General features: G+C 61.1%; 1 protein-coding gene across 3 annotated transcripts in view; it reads left to right on the plus strand.

Moving 5' to 3' along the window:
• The first annotated feature begins 1,655 nt into the window (after positions 1 to 1,655).
• Positions 1,656 to 19,544, plus strand: part of SULT4A1 (sulfotransferase family 4A member 1) — a 37,754-nt gene continuing 19,865 nt past the window's right edge. For all 3 annotated transcript variants that reach the window (XR_012921357.1, XR_012921358.1, XM_012757674.3), the window contains exon 1: positions 1,656 to 1,852. Coding sequence is in view for 1 of the 3 variants with exons in the window: in XM_012757674.3 (XP_012613128.2) it covers positions 1,684 to 1,852 (169 nt within the window). In the remaining 2 variants the exon portion in view is untranslated. The remainder of the gene's footprint in view (positions 1,853 to 19,544) is intronic.

Genomic DNA, 19,544 nt, shown 5'->3' on the forward strand with positions numbered 1-19,544 from the left:
TACCTCCAGTTCCAACCCAATCCCACAGGGTTGCCTCCTCCCATTGCCCACTTATATCCCCCTACTCCCACAGTGAGAATCTGCACCTGAATTGTTGTTAATCATCTGGGTGCTTGGACTGTCCTCTTTCTGTTTTGGAAAGACATCCACAAGCCTCCTGAGTCAGGGTTTGTTGCTCCCTTGCGGCTCTCCGTCCCCGGTGCACACATGGCCTCTGCCTCTCAGCCCATGTGTGAGTCTCCCGTGCCAGGCTGCAAGGGTGTCGCTAGAGGAAGAGGGCAGGAATAGGTCCTGCCCATCTGCTCTGCTGCAGATTCTTGCTGGCGTAGACGCCTCCCGTCCTCCTGGCTATAGCACTTAGGGGCGTGCATTATTCTTCCCCTTTCCCAGCTGTCGATGCCGAGCTGCAGCACCGCACCAGGGCGGTAGCCTTGCCATCCGTGTGCCCCGGGTCCCAAGCCGTGTCAGTGGGCGCTCAACGCAGGTCTGTTGAGTGAATGCTTGGACAAGGGGCTGCACTGAAACCCTTCTAGAACTAGGCTGTTCTCAAACCGCAGTTGCACAAGAAGTGCCTTATTCAATGCACAGTTCTAGGACCTGCCCGGGAAAGCCTTTCGCGTTAGGTCTGGCGCTGGCCCTGGGGTCTGCAATTCAGCGCTCCTCCAGACCCCGCCCCTTCTGCCCCCGGGACCGCACGGAGCCTGTCTGTTCCAGCACCTGTCGTGGGTGACCTGAAATCCTTGGCTGTTTACTCACGCAGGCTGCAGGGGGCCAGGCTTCTGCCTGTCTCGCACCCGGGTGGCGCGGGTCGGGCGCTCCCTGAGCACCGGCTGGGCGGACAACGCATTTCAGGTCACCACTGGCCGGAACAGCTCCTGAGCCTGCGCTGGGCGCTCCCAGGTGCCAGAACCGCGGACCCGAGTCAGGCGGGGGCGGGGCGCGCGGGGTGGGGACCGCGTGGGGGCGGGGGCGGGGCGCGCGGGGTGGGGTCCCCGTGGGGGCGGGGGCGGGGCGCGCGGGCTGGGGTCCGCGTGGGGGCGGGGGCGGGGCGCGCGGGGTGGGGACCGCGTGGGGGCGGGGGCGGGGCATGCCGGGCTGGGGTCCGCGTGCGCCGGGCTGGGGTCCGTGTGGGGGCGGGGGCGGGGGCGGGGCGCGCGGGGTGGGGTCCCCGTGGGGGCGGGGGCGGGGCGCGCGGGCTGGGGTCCGCGTGGGGGCGGGGCGCGCCGGGCTGGTGTCCGCGTGGGGGCGGGGGCGGGGGCGGGGGCGGGGAGGGGGCGGGGCGCGCGGGCTGGGGTCCGCGTGGGGGCGGGGGTGGGGGCGGGGGCGGGGCGCGCGGGCTGGGGTCCGGGTGGGGGCGGGGGCGGGGCGCGCGGGCTGGGGTCCGCGTGGGGGCGGGGGCGGGGCGCGCCGGGCTGGGGTCCGCGTGGGGGCGGGGGCGGGGCGGGGGCGGGGCGCGCCGGGCTGGGGTCTGCGTGGGGGCGGGGGCGGGGCGTGCCCGGGCGGCGCCGTGACGTCACGCCCGCCGAGGGCCGCCCGCGCGGGCGGCGCCATGACGTCATACCGCGGCGGAGCTCCCGCGCGGGCGGCGCCGAGACGTCACGCCTGCGGAGGGCCGGGCGCGCCGGCGGGGCGCGGGCGCGGGCGCGTGCGGGGCGGGGCGCGGCGGCGGGGCGCGGCGGCGGCATGGCGGAGAGCGAGGCCGAGACCCCCAGCACCCCGGGGGAGTTCGAGAGCAAGTACTTCGAGTTCCACGGCGTGCGGCTGCCGCCCTTCTGCCGCGGGAAGATGGAGGAGATCGCCAACTTCCCGGTGCGGCCCAGCGACGTGTGGATCGTCACCTACCCCAAGTCCGGTGAGCCGCCCCTGCCCTGCGGCGCCCGCGGCCGACCCCGGGCGCGGGGAGGGCCCGCTCGCCCCGGGGAAACCGAGGCCCGCGTCCTTGGGGCGGCCCGGGCGCGCGGCTGGGCAGCGTTCCGAGGAGATGGGGCCCGTGTGGCCGGCGCTGCCAGGGGGCCCGGCGCGGGGCCGCCACCCAGCCCCGCTATTCCTCCGCTTATCCGCCGGCTGTGTGACCTTGGACAGGTCACTCAACCTCTCTGTTCCTGAGTCCCGTCCCGCCTTTGATGAGTGCACAGTCCTGGCGATCACGTGGAAAGGCGGACAGCACGGGTGTCAGGGCTGTCTGTGTACGTCCCTCCTTTGCAGCGTGGGCTCCGGATGGGGGATGGGACCGGCCCTGCCGGGGAGCCGGGCGCTTTGCCTGGTGCGTTCTCTGGTTCCAGGGCTGCCTCCGTCACCCGGGCAGCGCCCGGGCGTTTGGGTCTCCCCCGCGCTCACTGGCGGCGCGTTGGCAACCACCGTTTCAGCCAGAGATGGCCATTCCCAGTTTACAGGCTGGGCGCGGAGGCTCGGAGAGGCGCGGAGGCTTGTCCAAGGTCACGCAGCTGGTGAGCGGCAGACCTGGCGGCTAAAGCCAGGCCAGTCCGTGTCCAGACCCGACAGCAGAGGTGGTGGTGTGGTGCGCGTCGGAGGTTTGTAGGGGAGGAGGTAGCTTTCCTGTTATCCGAACCTGCCCTTGGGGTTTCCCTTGTTGCCTCTGTTCCGAGGCAGACTGTACATTGATTGAGAAGGAGTCTGGCCCTGAGGTCATGGGAGGCCAGCAGCGGGGGACCAGTTGCAGGAAGAGCTGTCTTAGCCACGTGGAGTCCCAGACACCCCTCTGAGAAAGGCTGGGGTTAGGGGCATCAGTGCGGGTGCTGGGCCTGGAGGTGGGCTGGCTGTAGTCTAGAGTCCTGCTGGGCTCCTTGGGAAGAGGGAGTGGAAGGAGACCGCACAGGACTTGCTGTGGCCAGGGACCTTCCCTCACAGCAGTCCCCCAGCCCCTCAACCGCACTGCGGCGCCCCACGTGTGGACTCTCAGAAGTTCTCAGGTTTTAGAGAAATTGTTGTGTGCAGAACGTCCATGCCGTGAGACCCCCCAGCTGGGTTTGGGGTTATCCTCTGGAATGACACACATTTATGATATTTTTTTGCTATAAAAATGTGTGAATATCCCCATTAAGTAGGATAAATAAAGATTAAAGTCTTATATCCAGTTAGGACAGGATTTGCCTTCAAATGAGTTGTGGAAAACTTGGTGTTCAGAGCTCTGTGGGATTTTGTAATTGCAGATGAGGCCTGAGGTCCTGTGTTGCTCCTCCTGGTTTTGGGCTGAGGCGATGGAGGTTGAGAAGTTAAGTCCCTGGAAGAAGGGCGTTGGGGGGAGGCCCGTCGGGTCTGTCACTTGGTGTTCGTGCTCCACCGAGGGGGCCTGCAGAGGACGCTTGCCTGAAAGCTTTGTCCCTGGAGGTGGTGGGGGCTCTGTCGGGACCCCGCACTGGGGCTTGGTGGGGTTCTGCTGGGACCTTTCTGGTCACCTTGGTGGGGACTGGTTATGTTAGTTTTAGGGAAGTTTTCTAGATGACCAAGGATCATGTCATGTAACTTACATCTTCCAAAGACCAAGAAAAACACATCTGACCGAGACTTTTCAACAAGGAGAGTGCACACAATGGCTCTTTCCCTTGGTGACAGAAAACCCAGCAACGGCCTCGAGACCCTTAGTGAGGTCCCTTCACACAAAGCCCTAGAAAGCCACCTTTGTAAAACTTAAGAAAGAAAAAAATGTTTTCGACAGCCCTCGTGGCCTCTCCGTACTTCCTCTCGGTCTGCCGCCCACTGCGAGGGCCGGGCAGGGGACGGCCCTGCTGGCATGTGTGGGAGCAGGAGCAGGTGACACTGACAACTGGTCTGCTGACTGCCCACGTGGCCTGCGCTTTGCCGCTTGCAAAGCTCTGTGCGTGGGTCGTCACGCCCGGAGCGCTGTGAGGTAGGACAGGGCTGGCCTCCCATTTCACAGGTAGGGAAGTGGAGGCTCTAGGGGGTAAGTGCCTTCCTTGCCCGAGCTCATGCGGCTGGCGCGAGGCTGACTGGAGCTGACCCAGGGCCTCGGGTGCTCCTGGGGTTCAGGAGAAGCAGAGCGCAGGGTGTGGTGCGGCCGGTGTTCCCGGTTCCTTCTCCGCCGGCTTCCCACGCTCAGGCCAGCTCTGCGACCTTTCTCGTCCTTCCCGTGGGCGGGGCGGCGGGTGCGTTTTCTCAGGAGAGACGCCTGCTCTCGCTTGGAGGCTGAGCTTGTAGGATCCTCCACCTCCCACTGTTTGTAAAGTTCCTTACGTGACATGATCCAGGGGGGTGAAGAATTAGTCCGAAAATTCTGCCCTAAAGAGTTCTCTCAGCTAGACAAGACAGACCCTGAAGTCACCTCCGGTGGCAGCTGGTGCAGAAGGAGAGGCCGAGGGGCCATGGCCAGGGCGGGTTGGTGCCTCGGTTTCTTCCGCTTGACATCCGAGCTTCAGCTGCGCAGTGGCCGAGACTGCACCCCGCCCTCGGGCCCTTGGAGGGGCTGCCGTCTCAAGCCCAGGCCACGTGCGCGGTGGGACCTAGAATGCTTTAGGCACGGCTGAGCACGTCCCTGGCTTCTGCGGCCACTTCCCCAGTCCAGAGTGCCAGGTGCTGTGCCACTGTAATCTGTGAGGGACTCCTGTACCTTTTTTTCCAGAGGCTCAAAGAAGGCAGGAACTTGCTCAGAGTCACGGAGGGGCAGGGGCCAGGTCTGGTGAGGTCTCCTGGTCCACAGCTAGCGTCTCCCCTGCCTTGCAGGGGCCCTGTTGCCTTTGGAATGCCCACCAGTCCAGAGGCTACTGGACGCTGGCCCCAGGGAGGAGGGAGGACCCAGCCTTCTTTTGAGTAAGCTTTATAACACTGGACGTCTCAGGCCGCTTAGGGATTTTGAGGTTCTGTCACTGCTCTGAGTCCTCTCCAGGTGTGATTCAGGTAGCCGGGTTCACATGTCCTTTCTCTTTTCTTCTCTCCCCCACCAGGGGGATCTGTAGGAGGCACCAGTGTTTAGAGATTAAGAACCTGGGCCGGGCGTGGTGGCTCACGCCTGTAATCCTAGCACTCTGGGAGGCCGAGGCAGGAGGATCGCTCAAGGTCAGGAGTTTGAAACCAGCCTGAGGAAGAGTGAGATCCCGTCTCTACTAAAACTAGAAAGAAATTAATTGGCCAACTAAAAATATATGGAAAAAATTAGCCGGGCATGGTGGCGCATGCTTGTAGTCCCAGCTACTTGAGAGGCTGAGGCAGGAGGATCACTTGAGCCCAGGAGTCTGAGGTTGCTGTGAGCTAGGCTAACGCCACGGCACTCTAGCCTGGGCAACAGAGTGAGGCTCTGACTAAAAAAAAAAAAAAAAAAAAAGAACCTGGCTTTGGGGTTGGAAGTCCTGGGTTTGAATGCCGCTTTGCTGCTTACTAGCTGGTGACCCTGGGCAAATGACCCTCTTTGAGATGTGGTTTTGGTGGAAGGAAGAAAGACCCCCCTGATGTGTGATAGTCAGGATGAGCAGAATGGCGGGAGGGAACCCCTAGCCGAGCCACCCGATCTCTCTGAACCTCAGTTTGCTGGTGAAAAATGAGGGGATTGGACCCGATTGGCTCGTTTCAGCCTTAACTTTCCAGACAACTTGGGGGTGAAGCGGCGGGGGGAGTCCCAGCGTGCAGGCAGGCAGGACGATGGCCTGGTTTTCTTGGTGTGCGTGCCACTCTGCCCAGGGAGAGGCGCCTTTGGGTGGGTGTCAGTGAGGCTGCATTGTCCCCGAGGAGCTTGCAGCGTGGGGGAAGCCGGGATCTAGTGCTGAAAGTTAACTCACAAGCCAGGTGGTCGTCCTCAGGGCTGGGTAGAGGGCCCAGAATGAGGGTTCAGCTGGGGAGGATCTAGGAAGCCTGCCTGGAGGAGGAGGTAGCTTGGGTGGATTACCCATTATAGATACCGTCCCACTCTCTACTGCATTTGGTCCTCCGGACAGCCCTGTGCTCTTGATTATTTCCTTTTTGTAGATGTGAAAATGAAGGCCCGGTGAGGGCACGGGCCTGGGTGCTATCCGCATCTGAGTGCACAGTTTGTGCGTGTAGACCGTGGAGAGAAGCCAGCCACAGGGAGGGAAGTAAGAGGATGGGAGCCAGCCTTTCCCAGCGCCTGGTCCGAGCCAGCGCTTCCTGGGTTCTCACACGGGGAGGAGACTGCTGGGCGCCTGGTGGGTGGAAGAGGAGCTACAAAACATCAAGGGACCTGCCACCGTCTAGAAGGTTCTGAGGTCCGTGGATTGCCAGGCCCTCTGCGCTCACACACAGATAACGGAGGGTGTGTCCCAGCACCGTGGCAGGTGACCTGCCTCCCACGGCGGACGCAGAGGCCGGGAGAATGGAACCGGCGGTTTTGTGCCAGGATGCTGGGAAGCTCCTCTTTCCTTTCTCTGTACTTCCTCTCCTCCCTCGTTTCTCCCCTCTCTCGTCTAGCTGTTTACGCATACGCGAGAGGCTCGAAACTGGGGGGGGGGGTGGCCAGTCAGTTCCTGGGTCAGCTGGGGGACGGTCTCTCCCCATCAGCAACGGGGCTGGGAAGCAGACTGAACAGCTCACAGGGTCGGGAGAAAGAAGGGGCCAGGCGCTTCTGGTGGGGCTCTGGCCTCGGTGGCACAGGGAGAGACCCCCGTCCCTGTCCGAGCTCCACGGCCCGTCCTGAATTCCTCGTTCCCCTCCTCCCAGACAGAGATGACCTCTCCTCCAGTCCCTGGTTACGCGCTTCCCCTGGGCGTGGGCCCTGCCCCTGCGCCCTGCCCCTGCGCCCTGCCCCTGCGCCCTGCCCCTGCGCCCTGCCCCAGTCTGAGGAGCCTCCCGGTCAGCTGGAGTGTGGCGCTGCCTCCTCCTGAGCCCCTGTTGGGTTCATCTTTCGCTCTGCAGCTAAAGCGACCTCCCAGAATCTCAGCGTGACCTGGGCACTCCCGCAGAGCTCTGTGTGGGTGCCCTAGCCGCCGGGCATGCCATGTTTCTCGGCCTACCCTCCGGTTCAGATCCACCTGAACACTGACCACGTCTCGCCCCTGCAGGTTTGCTCCGCTTGTTGGAGTGTTCCCCTCCCCTCCCCTTCCCTCCCCTCCCCTGCCCTCCCCTCCCCTGCCCTCCCCTCCCCTGCCCTCCCCTCCCCTCCCCTGCCCTCCCTCCCCTCCCCTCCCCTCCCCTGCCCTCCCCTCCCCTCCCCACCTCTCCCCTCCCCTCCCCTGCCCTCCCCTCCACTCCCCACCTCTCCCCTCCCCTCCCCTGCCCTCCCCTCCCCTGCCCTCCCCTCCCCTCCCCTGCCCTCCCCTCCACTCCCCTCCCCTCCCCTCCCCTGCCCTCCCCTCCACTCCCCTCCCCACCTCTCCCCTCCCCTCCCCTGCCCTCCCCTCCCCTGCCCTCCCCTCCCCACCTCTCCCCTCCCCTCCCCTCCCCTCCCCTGCCCTCCCTCCCCTCCCCTCCCCTCCCCTGCCCTCCCCTCCCCACCTCTCCCCTCCCCTCCCCTGCCCTCCCCTCCACTCCCCACCCCTCCCCTGCCCTCCCCTCCCCTGCCCTCCCCTCCCCACCTCTCCCCTGCCCTCCCCTGCCCTCCCCTCCCCTGCCCTCTGGTCACGTGATGGGGATGGCCCATCTTCCCGGTCCACTCAGCTGCTGAACGTGGGACTAAACATCCTCCCTGGTCTCCTCCTCGGTATCTCTCAGCACTTCAGTGCGTCAGTCCCGTGCCTTCCGGCTTGTGCCGTCTCCAGTGAAATGTTGGCTGTGATTCTTTTTCCCTCTGGGAAATGTGTCTTTTCCCCTGGCTGCCGTCAGCGTTTTCTCTTCGTCCTTGGTTTTCAGCACTTTGGGTATGATGTATCTAGGTTTTTTTCTTGTTTTTTCATTAATTATTTTGCTTGGGGTTCTCTTAGCTTCTTGGACCTGTGGTTTGATGCTTTTCGTTATTTTGGAAAAACTCCAAGCCATTATCCAGTCAAAATATTTCTTCTATTTCACCCTCTCTTCTTTTGAGATTCTGATTACATATATTAAGTTTGATATTGCCCTAACAGCTCTTGAGTGTTCTATTCTGTTTTTTTCACGTTCTCTGTCTCTCTCTCTTTTTTTGAGATGGTGTCTTGCCATATTGCCCAGGCTGGCCTCAAACTCCTGGGCTCAAGCAATCCTCCTGCTTCTGCCTCCTGTGTAGCTGGGGCTACGGGCACAGCTTCTTCTTTTTCTCTTTGTGTTCTAGTTTGGGTAGTTTCTATGGACGAGTCTTCTGGCTGATTCTTTCCTCTACTGTGTCAACTCTACCTGTGAGCTGTCAAAAGCATTCTGTTTCTATTACTGCGTTTTTTTCCTCTAGCATTTCTACTTATAGTTTACATTTCTCTGCTGAAACATTCCATCTGTTCATGCATGTCGTCTACCTTTTCCATGGTGGCCTTTAACATATCAATCAGACTTATTTTAAATTCCCTGACTCTGGTTCTGTTGATTGCTTTGTCTCTTGACAGATAATTTTTTCTTGCATTTTTGTGAGCAGTCCCTTTTGACTGCTGGACATAATGTGTCAGACAGTGGAGACTGAGCTCAGTCATGTTTTTTTTTTTTTTTTTTTTTTGAGACAGAGTCTCGCTTTGTTGCCCAGGCTAGAGTGAGTGCCGTGGCGTCAGCCTAGCTCACAGCAACCTCAGACTCCTGGGCTCGAGCGATCCTTCTGCCTCAGCCTCCCTGGTAGCTGGGACTACAGGCATGTGCCACCATGCCCAGCTAATTTTTTATATATATATCAGTTGGCCAATTAATTTCTTTCTATTTTTATAGTAGAGACGGGGTCTCGCTCTTGCTCAGGCTGGTTTTGAACTCCTGACCTTGAGCAATCCGCCCGCCTCGGCCTCCCAAGAGCTAGGATTACAGGCGTGAGCCACAGCGCCCGGCCTTCAGTCATGTTTATGCTTGGAAATGAGCCTGCCTTTTTTCTGCGAGGCCTTAGCATAGGGGCTTGAGTTAATCTAGTCTAGTTGGGCTGGGTTGGGTTGTTGGTCTGGTTACCTTGAGTGACTACTGGTTTCAAATTCCTACAGCTCAGGAAAGGGGCTGAGATTCCAGAGGGTTTTTCTCAAGGTTCCTGCTCCACCTTCAGTGGTTGGTCTTCCCTTGCTGGTCTAAGCCGCAGAGGAGTTTGCTCTCCCCTGTCCCCTGCCAGTGGTAGACTGCCCTTGCTTGTTGCCTTGATTTACTAGCATGGACAGGAGGGTTTGTGGGGTTCTCTGTTGTCTGGACTAGCTGCAGTCTTACGCAGGCTCCGCGTTCCTGGGTTTGGGTGGGGGCCTCCTCCTGATCCTGCCCTCCTCTGAGTGGCAGCCAAACCCTTCCCGCGTGGTGGGTCTGTGCAGAAAAGCTTCACGTCCCTTCTCTAGCGTTGGGGATCTCTGGCAGTCAGGGCCCAGGGACGGCATCTTGCTCTTCTCTGGAGGGTAGAGCTTTGGTTTTTCTTTTGCTCATCTCTGGCCACATTGGCTCTTCACTGGTGCCCTGAGGTGGGGGGTGACAGGGTTTTCTGCCCCTTCCCCAGTGTCTTAAAGCCGTATTCCCATAGGGGAGAAGGGTGCAGGCAGGGTCTTTTGCTTTCCCTGTGGCTGTGGCACCGAGGAAGGCTGTCTCCACCTGCACCCCACGCTTCCTCCGGAGCACTTGGCGTAGTCCTGCCAAGAGTCGTGTTTGGGTGTGAGCTCCGTCCCGTGTCTCTGGCCCCAGAGATTCTGTGCTCTCATGTACGCCACAGTCAGCCTTTAGCAATTTGTCAGCATTTTAGCTGAATTCTTCTTTCCCATTGCACGGTCCTGGCTCCTCTCTCTCCAGGGCCCTGTCTCAGGTGAGCCGGTTCTGTGTCCTGCCTCTCTTTGGAGGGCCCATCTTTCCTGGGAGTTCAGCCCCGCCGTTGGGTGAAGCCAGGATCTTGTAGTTCATCTGGCCTCTCCCTCCCTCTGTTGCACCTTTTGGGGAAGTGGCCCTGGTGGTCCCTCCCGGTCTCCCGACCAGCAGGTAAGGCGGTGGGCGTGTGTGCAGCTCTGGAGCGTGGGGCAGTGTGTTGTACGCGTGGCCGTGTTGCGGTTAGCAGGGAGCAGGTTCCTAGGGTGGGCTTCTGGAGCGGGAGCGGGCGCAGGGCCTGTCGGGAGGTGGTGCCTCCCTGAGACATGCCTCGTGGCCTTGCTGGCAGGGGCAGGGGCAGTGGACCGGGTGGTGGGCTTTTGTCCTTCTCGAGCCTCAGAGCAGACTGCGGAGGGCAGAGGGTCCCCCTCTGTCTGCCAGGTACTTTGTATTGTCCCGTCCACCCTCCCGACTTTGCTGTGAAATAGGCCATTTCCGGGTAAGCGGCCAAGGCCCCAAGAAGAACCTGGCCCAGGCCAGCTTGACTGCAGGTGGCATCTCCCCGGTCTGCTCCAGTGGGCCCAGCTCTGGGTGGCGCCAGCTCCGGGGTCACGTGTTGGGGTCGGCGTCTCCTCCGCCTCGTTGTCAGCACCATCCGTGCCGCCACTGGCGCCGTGAGAGCGCTGCTTGAGGCATTCACGGAGTCGCATGGCCGTCCTCACCTTGCAGATGAGGAAACCGGCCCGGGGGCTGAGTCCTGCTCGGCGTCAGGGGGCAGCCACGCTGCTTCCAAATCAGGCCTCCCGAGTCCAGGGCCCACGTGGTGGTTCTGCCTCTCTGGGCTGAGAGCCCAGGCACGCGAGTGGGTCCGCTCGGGTCCTGGAGGTGGGCACTGGCTCAGAAGGCAAGGGCAGGGAGGAGCCAGGAAGGGGTGCCTCTGCGGCACCTGGGCACAGCCTGCTGGGCACCCCCTGAGCAGGGATGGAGCATAGCTCAGGAGCCTTCCCTGGTGGGGCAGGGGGCCGCGTGTGTCCCGTCCCTCAGCCGCGGGGTTGCTCGGGGCTTTGGCTTCCTGCGCTTCCAGGCCTGCTCCTCTGTGGCCGGTCAGAAAGCAGGCACAGGCGCTTGAGGTCAGCTGCCTTCACGTGTAGGGGACACGTCCACCTGAGCTGCAGGCGGCCTCTGTAGGTGGCTGGGGGGTGTGGGACAGGACTGGCAGAGTCTGCCGGGGGAGGGCTGGGTTGTAAAGACCTAGGTCTGAATTTTGATTTGGGGCAAGGCACTGATTCTTTGTACGCCGATCTTGGCCACGCTGGCCCACGCGTCTGCAGGCCGTCGTGGGCTCTGCTTCAGCTGGGCTTGGCTGGGGCGCTCTGCTCAGGTTCCTGCTTCTCTCCCTGGGCCTGGCAGGCCAGCCTGGGAATGGCCCTCTCTCGGCGGTGGCAGAAGTGCAAAACAAGCGATAGAACAGGCAGAGGTCTGCAGAGGTCCAGGTTGACCACAAGTCACGTGGCTGTGCCCAGAATCACAGAGCAGGGGGTGGGGGCTGTGAAGTCACGTGGCAAAGACGTGGGTGGGGCCAGGGGCCTGGCTGCTGGAGTGTGGGTGCGCATGGGGGTGGTTTGTGGCTGCAACTCGTTTCCCTGGGGGCCAAGGGAGCAGCCGGTGCCGCTGTCATGGTGGGAGTTGGTCCCAGTGACCCGCCCTCTGCCTCACCCTTGCTGATCCCTGCTAGGACGCGGTGGGGTTGCAGTGGTAGCTTTAGCCTGGAAGTAAGTTCACGTGGGGTGTGGCCTTTGGCTACTCACTTGCTTTGTGAGACTTGAAGCTGCGTGTGTGTGTGTGTGTGTGTAATGTGTGTTGTGTCTGTGGTGTGTGAGCATATGTGTGTCTGTGTGTGATGTATGTGTATGTATGTGGTGTGTGTGGTATGTGTGCTGTGTGTATACATATTTGTGTGTACGTGGTGTGTGTGGTATGTGTGCTGTGTGTGTGGTATGTGTGTATGCATATGTGTGTCTGTGTGATGTGTGCATGTATGTGATGTGTATGGCATGTGTGCTGTGTGTATGTGTGTATGCATATTTGTGTTTGTGTGATGTGTGCATGTATGTGATATGTGTGGCATGTGTGCTGTGTATGTGCTGTGTGTATGCATATTTGTGTCTGATGTATGTGTATGCATGTGATCTGTGTGGTGTGTGTGATATGTGTATGTGTGTGCTGTGTGTGGTGTGTGCTGTGTGTGGTATGTGTGTATGCATATTTGTGTCTGTGTGTGATGTGTGTGTGGTATGTGTGTATGCATATTTGTGTCTATGTGTGATGTGTGCATATACGTGATGTGTGTGGTGTGTGTGGTGTGTGTATGCATATTTGTGTCTGTGTGTGATGTGTGTATGTATGTGATGTATGTGGAATGTGTGCTGTGTGCATGCATATTTGTGTCTGTGATGTATGTGTGTGCATGTGATGTGTGTGGTGTGTGTGATGTGTGCATGTATGTGATGTGTGTGGCATGTGTGCTGTGTGTGGTGTGTGTATGCATATTTGTGTCTGTGTGTGATGTGTGTATGTATGCGATGTATGTGGCATGTGTGCTGTGTGTATGCATATTTGTATCTGTGTGATGTATGTGTATGCATGTGATGTGTGTGATGTGTGCATGTATGTGTGCTGTGTGTGTGCTGTGTGGATGCATATTTGTGTCTATAATGTGTATATGTGTGTGCTGCGTGTGTGCTGTGTGTGTATGCATATTTGTGTCTGTGTGTGATGTATGTGCAAAGCACTCTGGTTCTGGAACCAGGCAAAGTCTCCAGCTGGGTTCGCGACCCACTAGCTTTCGTGGCCGTGGGCCGTTGGTCGCTGAGCCTGTCTCTGCGTGCGAGCTGGGTGGTGACGGACGCTGCGCGGGGTCTGTGAGATCGCAGGAAGCATCCACGAGTTCCTGTTGCGCTGCCGGGCTCAGCGCACTTCCTTGGCCGTGGCTGGCTGAGGTCTGCTCCTCTGTGCGCCAGGTGGGGCTGCGTGGGGCTGCGCTGGGTCTCCCGCCTTGGCTTCCTGACCTGTGGCCGCGGGAGAGGGGACCCCGATTTCCTCTGTGCGCCAGGCGGGGCTGGGCAGGACTGCGCTGGGTCTCCCGCCTTGGCTCCTGACCTGTGGCCGCGGGAGAGGGGACCCCACTTTCCTCTGTGCGCTGCGGCGCCCTCCTCTGTATCTGGTGGTGTGGAGAGCTCAGTGGCGTGTGCGCGGCGCTTCCAGGACAGGGAGCTGAACAAGAGGCAGTCGCCTTTTCCTTTCTGCGGGGAGCGGCGTGTCCGGGGGCGTTCCCAGTGTCCCTGGGAGAGCAGCGTCCCCAGACTGTCGGTCCGGCCGGCGGGGTCGCCGCTTCCACAGCCAGCTGTCGCGGTTTCTGAGGGACCCGAGGATTCTGCTGTGACCTGTGGATTTCCTGGGGTTTCAGAACTGTGTGTGTGTGCATGTGTGTGAGTGTGCGTGTGAGTGTGTGCATGTGTGTGTGTGCGTATGTCAGTGTGTACATGTGTGCGAGAGTGTGCATGTGTGTGAGTGCGTTCGTACGTGTGTCAGTGTGTGCATGTGTGAGTGTGCGCATGTGTGTGTGCATGTCAGTGTGTACATGTGTGTGAGAGTGCATGTGTGCATGTGTGTGAGTGCGCATGTGTGTGAGTGTGCATGTCAGTGTGTACATGTGTATGAGAGTGCATGTGTGCATGTGTGTGCGTGCGTGCGTACGTGTGTCAGTGTGTGCATGTGTGAGTGTGCGTATGTCAGTGCGTGCATGTGTGTGAGTGTGCGTGTGAGTGTGTATGAGAGAGTGCGTGTGTGTATGTGTGTGTGCGTGAGTGTGCGTGTGTGTATGAGAGAGTGTGCGTGAGTGTGAGTGTGTGTGTGTGAGAGTGTGTGAGTGTGTGCATGTGCGTGTGCGTGAGTGTGTGAGTGTGTGTGTGTGAGAGAGTGTGTGAGTGTGTGCATGTGCGTGTGCGTGAGTGTGTGTGTGTGAGAGAGTGTGTGAGTGTGTGCATGTGCGTGTGCGTGAGTGTGTGTGTGTGTGAGAGAGTGTGTGAGTGTGTGCATGTGCGTGAGTGTGTGAGTGTGTGTGTGTGTGTGAGATTCAGTGGGGCAGATTGAACACCCGCGCTGGTGTCTGCTTCCTCTTGAAGCCTCACTGCGTGACAGTGAAGGGACAGCAGGCTCCGCAGCGGAGCAGGCGGGGAGGACTGCGCCAGCCTGGGCAGCGCGCTCTGTGCAGGGGGGCTGGCCGACCCCGCGGGCGGGGAACCTGGATGGCTGCGCCAGTGCGGGCGGCGGGGCGGAACTGATTCCGGCGACGGAGCCCCAGGAATCGGGCGAGGCGGCGGCTGTGATGGTGGAGATGAAACAGGCTGCCACAGAGACAGGTTTCTTCTTTGGGGACGTGTCCAGGGCGGCGTGGGTGTGGCGCCGCTGCGCACAGCTGAAGGCCGCAGGCTGGAGGGGCTCCCCGCCAGCGCCCTGGCCCCCAGGAAGCCTGCGCTGGCGCCTGCCCGCGGGCTGGAGGCCGGAGACAACCCTCTGGAGAAATGGGCCTCAAAGAAGAGACCTGCAGCTGTTTATGGAACGCCCCATCAAGTGATGGGTCCCCACCTTTGAGACCGCGAGGCCGGGCTCCTCCACTCCCCAGGGCCTGCCCGCTCTCCTCACCTGCGGGTGAGCTCGGCCGCCGGCAGCGGGTCTCCGGCAGGACGGTGGAGACCTGCAAACTCAAAGCAAAGCGCAGAGAAAGGGACTCAGGAAATCACAGACCATGCGGGGAGCGGCGGAAGCCCCAGGCCACACCACTTCTGCCCAGAATGTCCCGAGAGGCGAGTGGCGTGTGGCTTCCACTCAAGGAAGCAGAGAGGGGAGGGGAGAGAGGGCGGAGGGCTCTCGGGATGAGAGAGGCGGCAGTTCAGACGGGAAACAGTAGGTTTGGGCGGTCGAGCCGGGGAACATCCCAGGAGGTGAGATAAAAACTTTTTCAGAGTGATGACAAATGGGAGCAGAAAGAGAAGCAAAATACATTAATCCTAGTGTTCCAGGAAGAGAACAGAGGATGGAGGAGAGAAAAGTGTTGAAACCTGGATTTTCAGGAGCGAGACTCGAGCTAAATAGAAGAGACCCCCGAAAGCGTCGGGCTCGCTGAGCGAGTGAGGGACCGCACGAAGCTCGGTGTCTGAACCTTCTCAGCCGAGGGGAGGGAAGGTCTCAAAGCCCCCGGAGAGACGGCCACGTCTAAGGGTCTGGGGGCTTGAGAATCTGGGAAGTGCCTGTGGTGAGAAGACGGGAGGCACGTTCCCACTCTGAGGGAGGGCGACCTGCAGCCTGGGTCCCGTACCCGGGCGGGTCGCCTGTCGCCCGGGGGTGGAGATGGGCCTCGTGTCCTGCTGGTCTCACACCGCAGGAGGCAGCCAGGGGCAGCGGCAGTGGGGGGTGCGGGTGAGGGACCTGGTGCGTCCCAGCTGAGCGGGGTCCCGGGAAGGCCCCGCGCAGCGCTCGCCAGGGCAGCTCGGCCAGCAGGGAGGGGAGAGCGGAGGGGCCAGGGACGTGTCCCCAAGCAGTGAACACCCGCCCGTCCCTGGCCATAGCGAGAGGGTTTGTTACAGAGTTGCAGAGGGATTATTAATAGCTACATAGAAGAATTGGGCAAACAAAGGCAGTCATCTCTAGGAAAAACAACATACAGTACCAGAAAGGAAGTGTGGTCACTGCATGGCGCACCTTGCCGGAAACACGGAATTAGGTTCGGCACCGTGCCGCGGCGGTGTCGGGAGGAGGGCAGCTAGTGCGTGCAGGAACTCGGCTCAGCCACGCTCCTTAGTCGAGGGTCCACAGCCCACCTGTACCTGTACAGCCACCTGTACCTGTACAGCCACCTGTACCCACCACGCACAGGTCATGAAGTAGTGACGTCGGCGCGCTATTTGAAAATTTGAGGGTAAAAAGAAAAGGCCAAGGCTTTGCTTCTGGGGAGTGGGACCGGGGAGGACTCTTTGCCCAGGTGCCTGAGTGACCTCGGTGAATGGTAGGAATGAAAGTCCAAGGGTTTCAGCCCCAGGATCCAGCTGGTTCCGGCCCCGTTCTGCTTGTTCTGCCGAGTTCTGGTGGGAGTTTCGATCCACGCCCGGCGCAGAGACGGGGTGTGCCCAGGCTGCTGGGGCGTTCCACCCAGAAGACCAGCGGGTCCCTTGGTGTCAGAGTGCGCACCTGCCACCGGGGGGCGCACTGGCCTCTTGGCCACTCAGGAGTGATTTCAGCATACAGGAATCGTCGCATCCGACCTCCTTGAACTCCGGCAGAGCTGCGAGTCCTTGTGTCACAGGCCAGCCAGGTGGCCCTTCTGCCCCTCAGGCTGGATCTGCGCGTCAGGCTGGCTTCCAGCTGCAGAGCCGCTTCCCTCCCGTGCTCCCCTCCTCCTCCGCAGCAGAGAGTGCTCTCACCTGCTCCTGTCCAGGGGCCCTGGCCTGGTGGCAGCCAGGGTGCCCCCGTCTGTCCTGCAGCGGCATGACGGCCTCACCAGGACCCCTTCGCTCCTGCCCCGCTCCTCCTGGGCGTGCCGGGATGTGGGACTCCACTCCAGCTCTGGGCCGTCAACCCTGCGCTTTGTTTCCTTGTCAGCAACAGGACGTGCTTATAAACCCCTCGGGGGCCCTGTGTCGCAGTGCCCTGTGCACGAGCTGCCCCAGGGTGTTAGCCTGGGTAACGCTCGCCTGTCACCCCGTGGGTGGCTTTATCAGAAGGTGCCGGGAGGGCTCCCGTCCCGTGCTGTGGATGAGGGTCACCCGGTTTGCCGTGAGACTGGGGTATTTCCCTACAGCTGAGCAGTCCCAGCTGTGGGGCCCCGTCGTGGTCGCAGGGCTCAGAGGTGACACTTGTTCTGTTGAGCCTGTGGCCCTGAGCAGGTGCAACCAGGCCCCCCCCCCCCCCCCCCCGCTCGTCATGTCCTTTGACGCCCACTGCCCTGTGAAGAGGGAAGGGCATCGCCTCTGTGTTCCAGAAGGGCAGGCAGGAGCCTTGTCTTTCTCTGGACTCCTGGGCCCAGCCTGGCGCCGGGCCTGCAATGAGCCCGCGGTACGGGCTTGCTGAATGAGCAGAGGGTGGTGGGCGGAGGGTGGGCAGCCCTCTTGGTGGCCGGAGCACTGGGGGGAGGGTGGAGAGGGAGCCCAGCTGGAGGAGGGTGCTCCTGCGGTCCCCAGAAGGGAGCCCAGCCCTTGTTGGCACCTCAAGTTTAGGACTTCCCACCTCCAGAACTGCGAGAGAATTAATTTCTGTTGGTTTAGCCGCCAAGTTATGGCGATTTCTGGCAGCAGCTCTGGGAAACTTAATGCAGTGACTAAGAGGCCGGTCCCCTGTCCTGACAGAGCTTGCCCGGGGTAGGCACAGCGTGACAAGTGCAGCAGGACAGGCAGCTACAGGGAGGGCCCTGTGGGGCCGGGGACGCACCAGGTGGAGACTTGGGCCGTCAGGGAAGGCTTCCTGGGCGGCGGCCCACAGAGCAAGGCCCGCTGGCCAGGTGGGAGGCAGCGTGTGGAGGCCGTGGGCGGCGGGGCACTGGGCTCTGGGGCAGGGGGGAGATCTGGCCAGAGCACAGAGCCGGCTGGGGAGAGCAAACGTTAGGGCTCACGCTGGTGCCCAGGGGTGCTACCCGGAGGTGGGGAGAGACCAGTGGGAGGAGAGCTGGTGCCACAGCTCGGCAGAGCCAGGGCTGTCTGACTCCAAAACCTGCATTTGGTCATTGGCCTTTGGTCTTCTGTTCAGGGTGCTTAGAAGTGTGTCCGGAATTGGGTAGGTGACCAGTTAGTATAATTGTCACTATCGTTTAGAGTTCATCTTTTCTGTGATCACTTTGTCATGTCTTGCCTTGCCAGCTGGCTTTATGTCCTCGGGAGGCCAGGGTGTGTCCCCACGCGTGTCCTGTGTGTTCCAGCTGCTGCTCTCCCTGGTGCGGGCAGGCAGGCTGTGTGCCCTTGTTGACCTCCTGAGGAACTACACTGGACACAGGAGGAGGTCAGGCCAGCAGCTGCTTGACCAGGCGGGGCTGGAGCGGGCCGGTGGGCCTGGGGGCTGGAGAGCTTCCTTTTGGCTGCTCTTCTGGCGTGAATATTTAATGGAGGTGAGGATGGAATTGAAGCACGATACTCACGCCGGTGTTAATGTGCAGAGAACGTCTGTCTGGGCCATTGGCCTGCGGGCTGCAGGCGGCAGGGGTGGGGAAGGGCGCATAAAAAACAGGTAACGGGGTTGTCACTAGAAGAGGCTCCTCTCACACACTCTGCCCATGGCCTGGTCATCAAGGGCACAGGTCCCCAGTGCAGCCGCCCTGCGCTGCAGGGCGGACCGTCCTCCCCGGGAGGAATAGGCAGGTCATCCACACCCTGATTCTGCGACCTTGGGCACATTTTGGCATTAGGAGCCTCATCCGTCCGTGGGGATGGTGGTACCTGCCTCTCAGGTTGGTGGGAGCGTCCGCTGCCTGAGAATTAAAAAGGGCTGCTTTTTCACCACCAAGCTACACTACTTTCTTCCTCTGGTGTCTTTGCTCCAAAGTTGCCTCCTCCAGGAAGTCTTCCCTGATCATCTCATGCCCTTCTGATTGCTCAGCATCTGTGCAGCAGCCAGGGTTAAATGGTCCATTTGAGAAGTATGAATTGAGCACAGCCACATGCTGGCTGTGCTGCTACAGCCAAAGACAAGACAAAACAGCCCCTGTCCTGGTGTGGGGGGGGCACATAAAGGAATGTGCAGGCTGCCGCTGCGCAGTTAGCACGGGGGACAGGGACAGGGTGGGGGCAGGAGGGCGGGAGTGTTAGTTGCAGGGCTGGTCCAGGAGCTCTTGCCAGTTGGTGGCATCTAAGCAGACGTCCACATAAAGGGGTCCGGTGAGGGAGGCTCCGGGCAGTGCCAGCATGTGAGACAGCGGAGCGGGGGCCACTGGGCGCTGTGGGCATCAGTGTGGCGGCCGCATGGGGCGCAGCCGGCGGGGAGGCTCGAAGCCGCACGGAGGCTCTTCTGTGGACAGTGGTGGGATCTGACTTCCGTGTTAAAACGGTGGTCCTCGCTGCTGGGTCGAAAACAGACTGGGCAGGGTGAGCTGGGTGGTGGCAGAAAGGGCTGTGAGGGGTCCCCGTGGGAAGTGGTGCAGGTGCGAGAGGACACAGTGTCACCGAGCAGGAGGGGTCAGCTCTGGACACAGCTGCTGGCAGGGCCGGTGAGGCCTGGTGAGCACGAGGCGTGAGCCAGTGAGCCAGGCGAGGCCGCCGTCCTCCTGAGCAGCTGGTGAGGGTGGGGTGGCGTTTGCTGAGTGGGCAGTGGGGGCTGCGGGGACACCCAGCCCCAGCCCTGCCCCTGGAGCTGGCCGGGTCCTGCTGAGGCGCTGGGCAGCACGAGCCGCCTGGATTCATGGGTGCGTCCTGGAGGGGCCCGGTCGGGTGGCCTGGGCGTGTGCGGCCTGGAGGAGGGTCCCAGGGCTGCGCTCTGGCTGTCGGCGCCGTCAGGGTGGGGGGATGAGGCACCAGAGGCAGGGCTGGGGCCCCCGGAGTGAAGGGACAGAAGTGTCCGGCTGTGTCCGTTTCCTCTGAGGTCACATGAGGTGATGACTGGGATGGCCCTGGTCACTGGGGACCTGGAGCTGCGTTGGGGCTCGGGGACAGAGGCTGGAGAGAGCACAGAGCCGCCTTTCCCCTCGAGTGCCCTGTGCTCCAGCTGACCGGCGGTTGAGA

Source organism: Microcebus murinus, chromosome 10 (genome assembly GCF_040939455.1).
Source record: "Microcebus murinus isolate Inina chromosome 10, M.murinus_Inina_mat1.0, whole genome shotgun sequence".
Lineage (NCBI taxonomy): Eukaryota > Metazoa > Chordata > Mammalia > Primates > Cheirogaleidae > Microcebus > Microcebus murinus.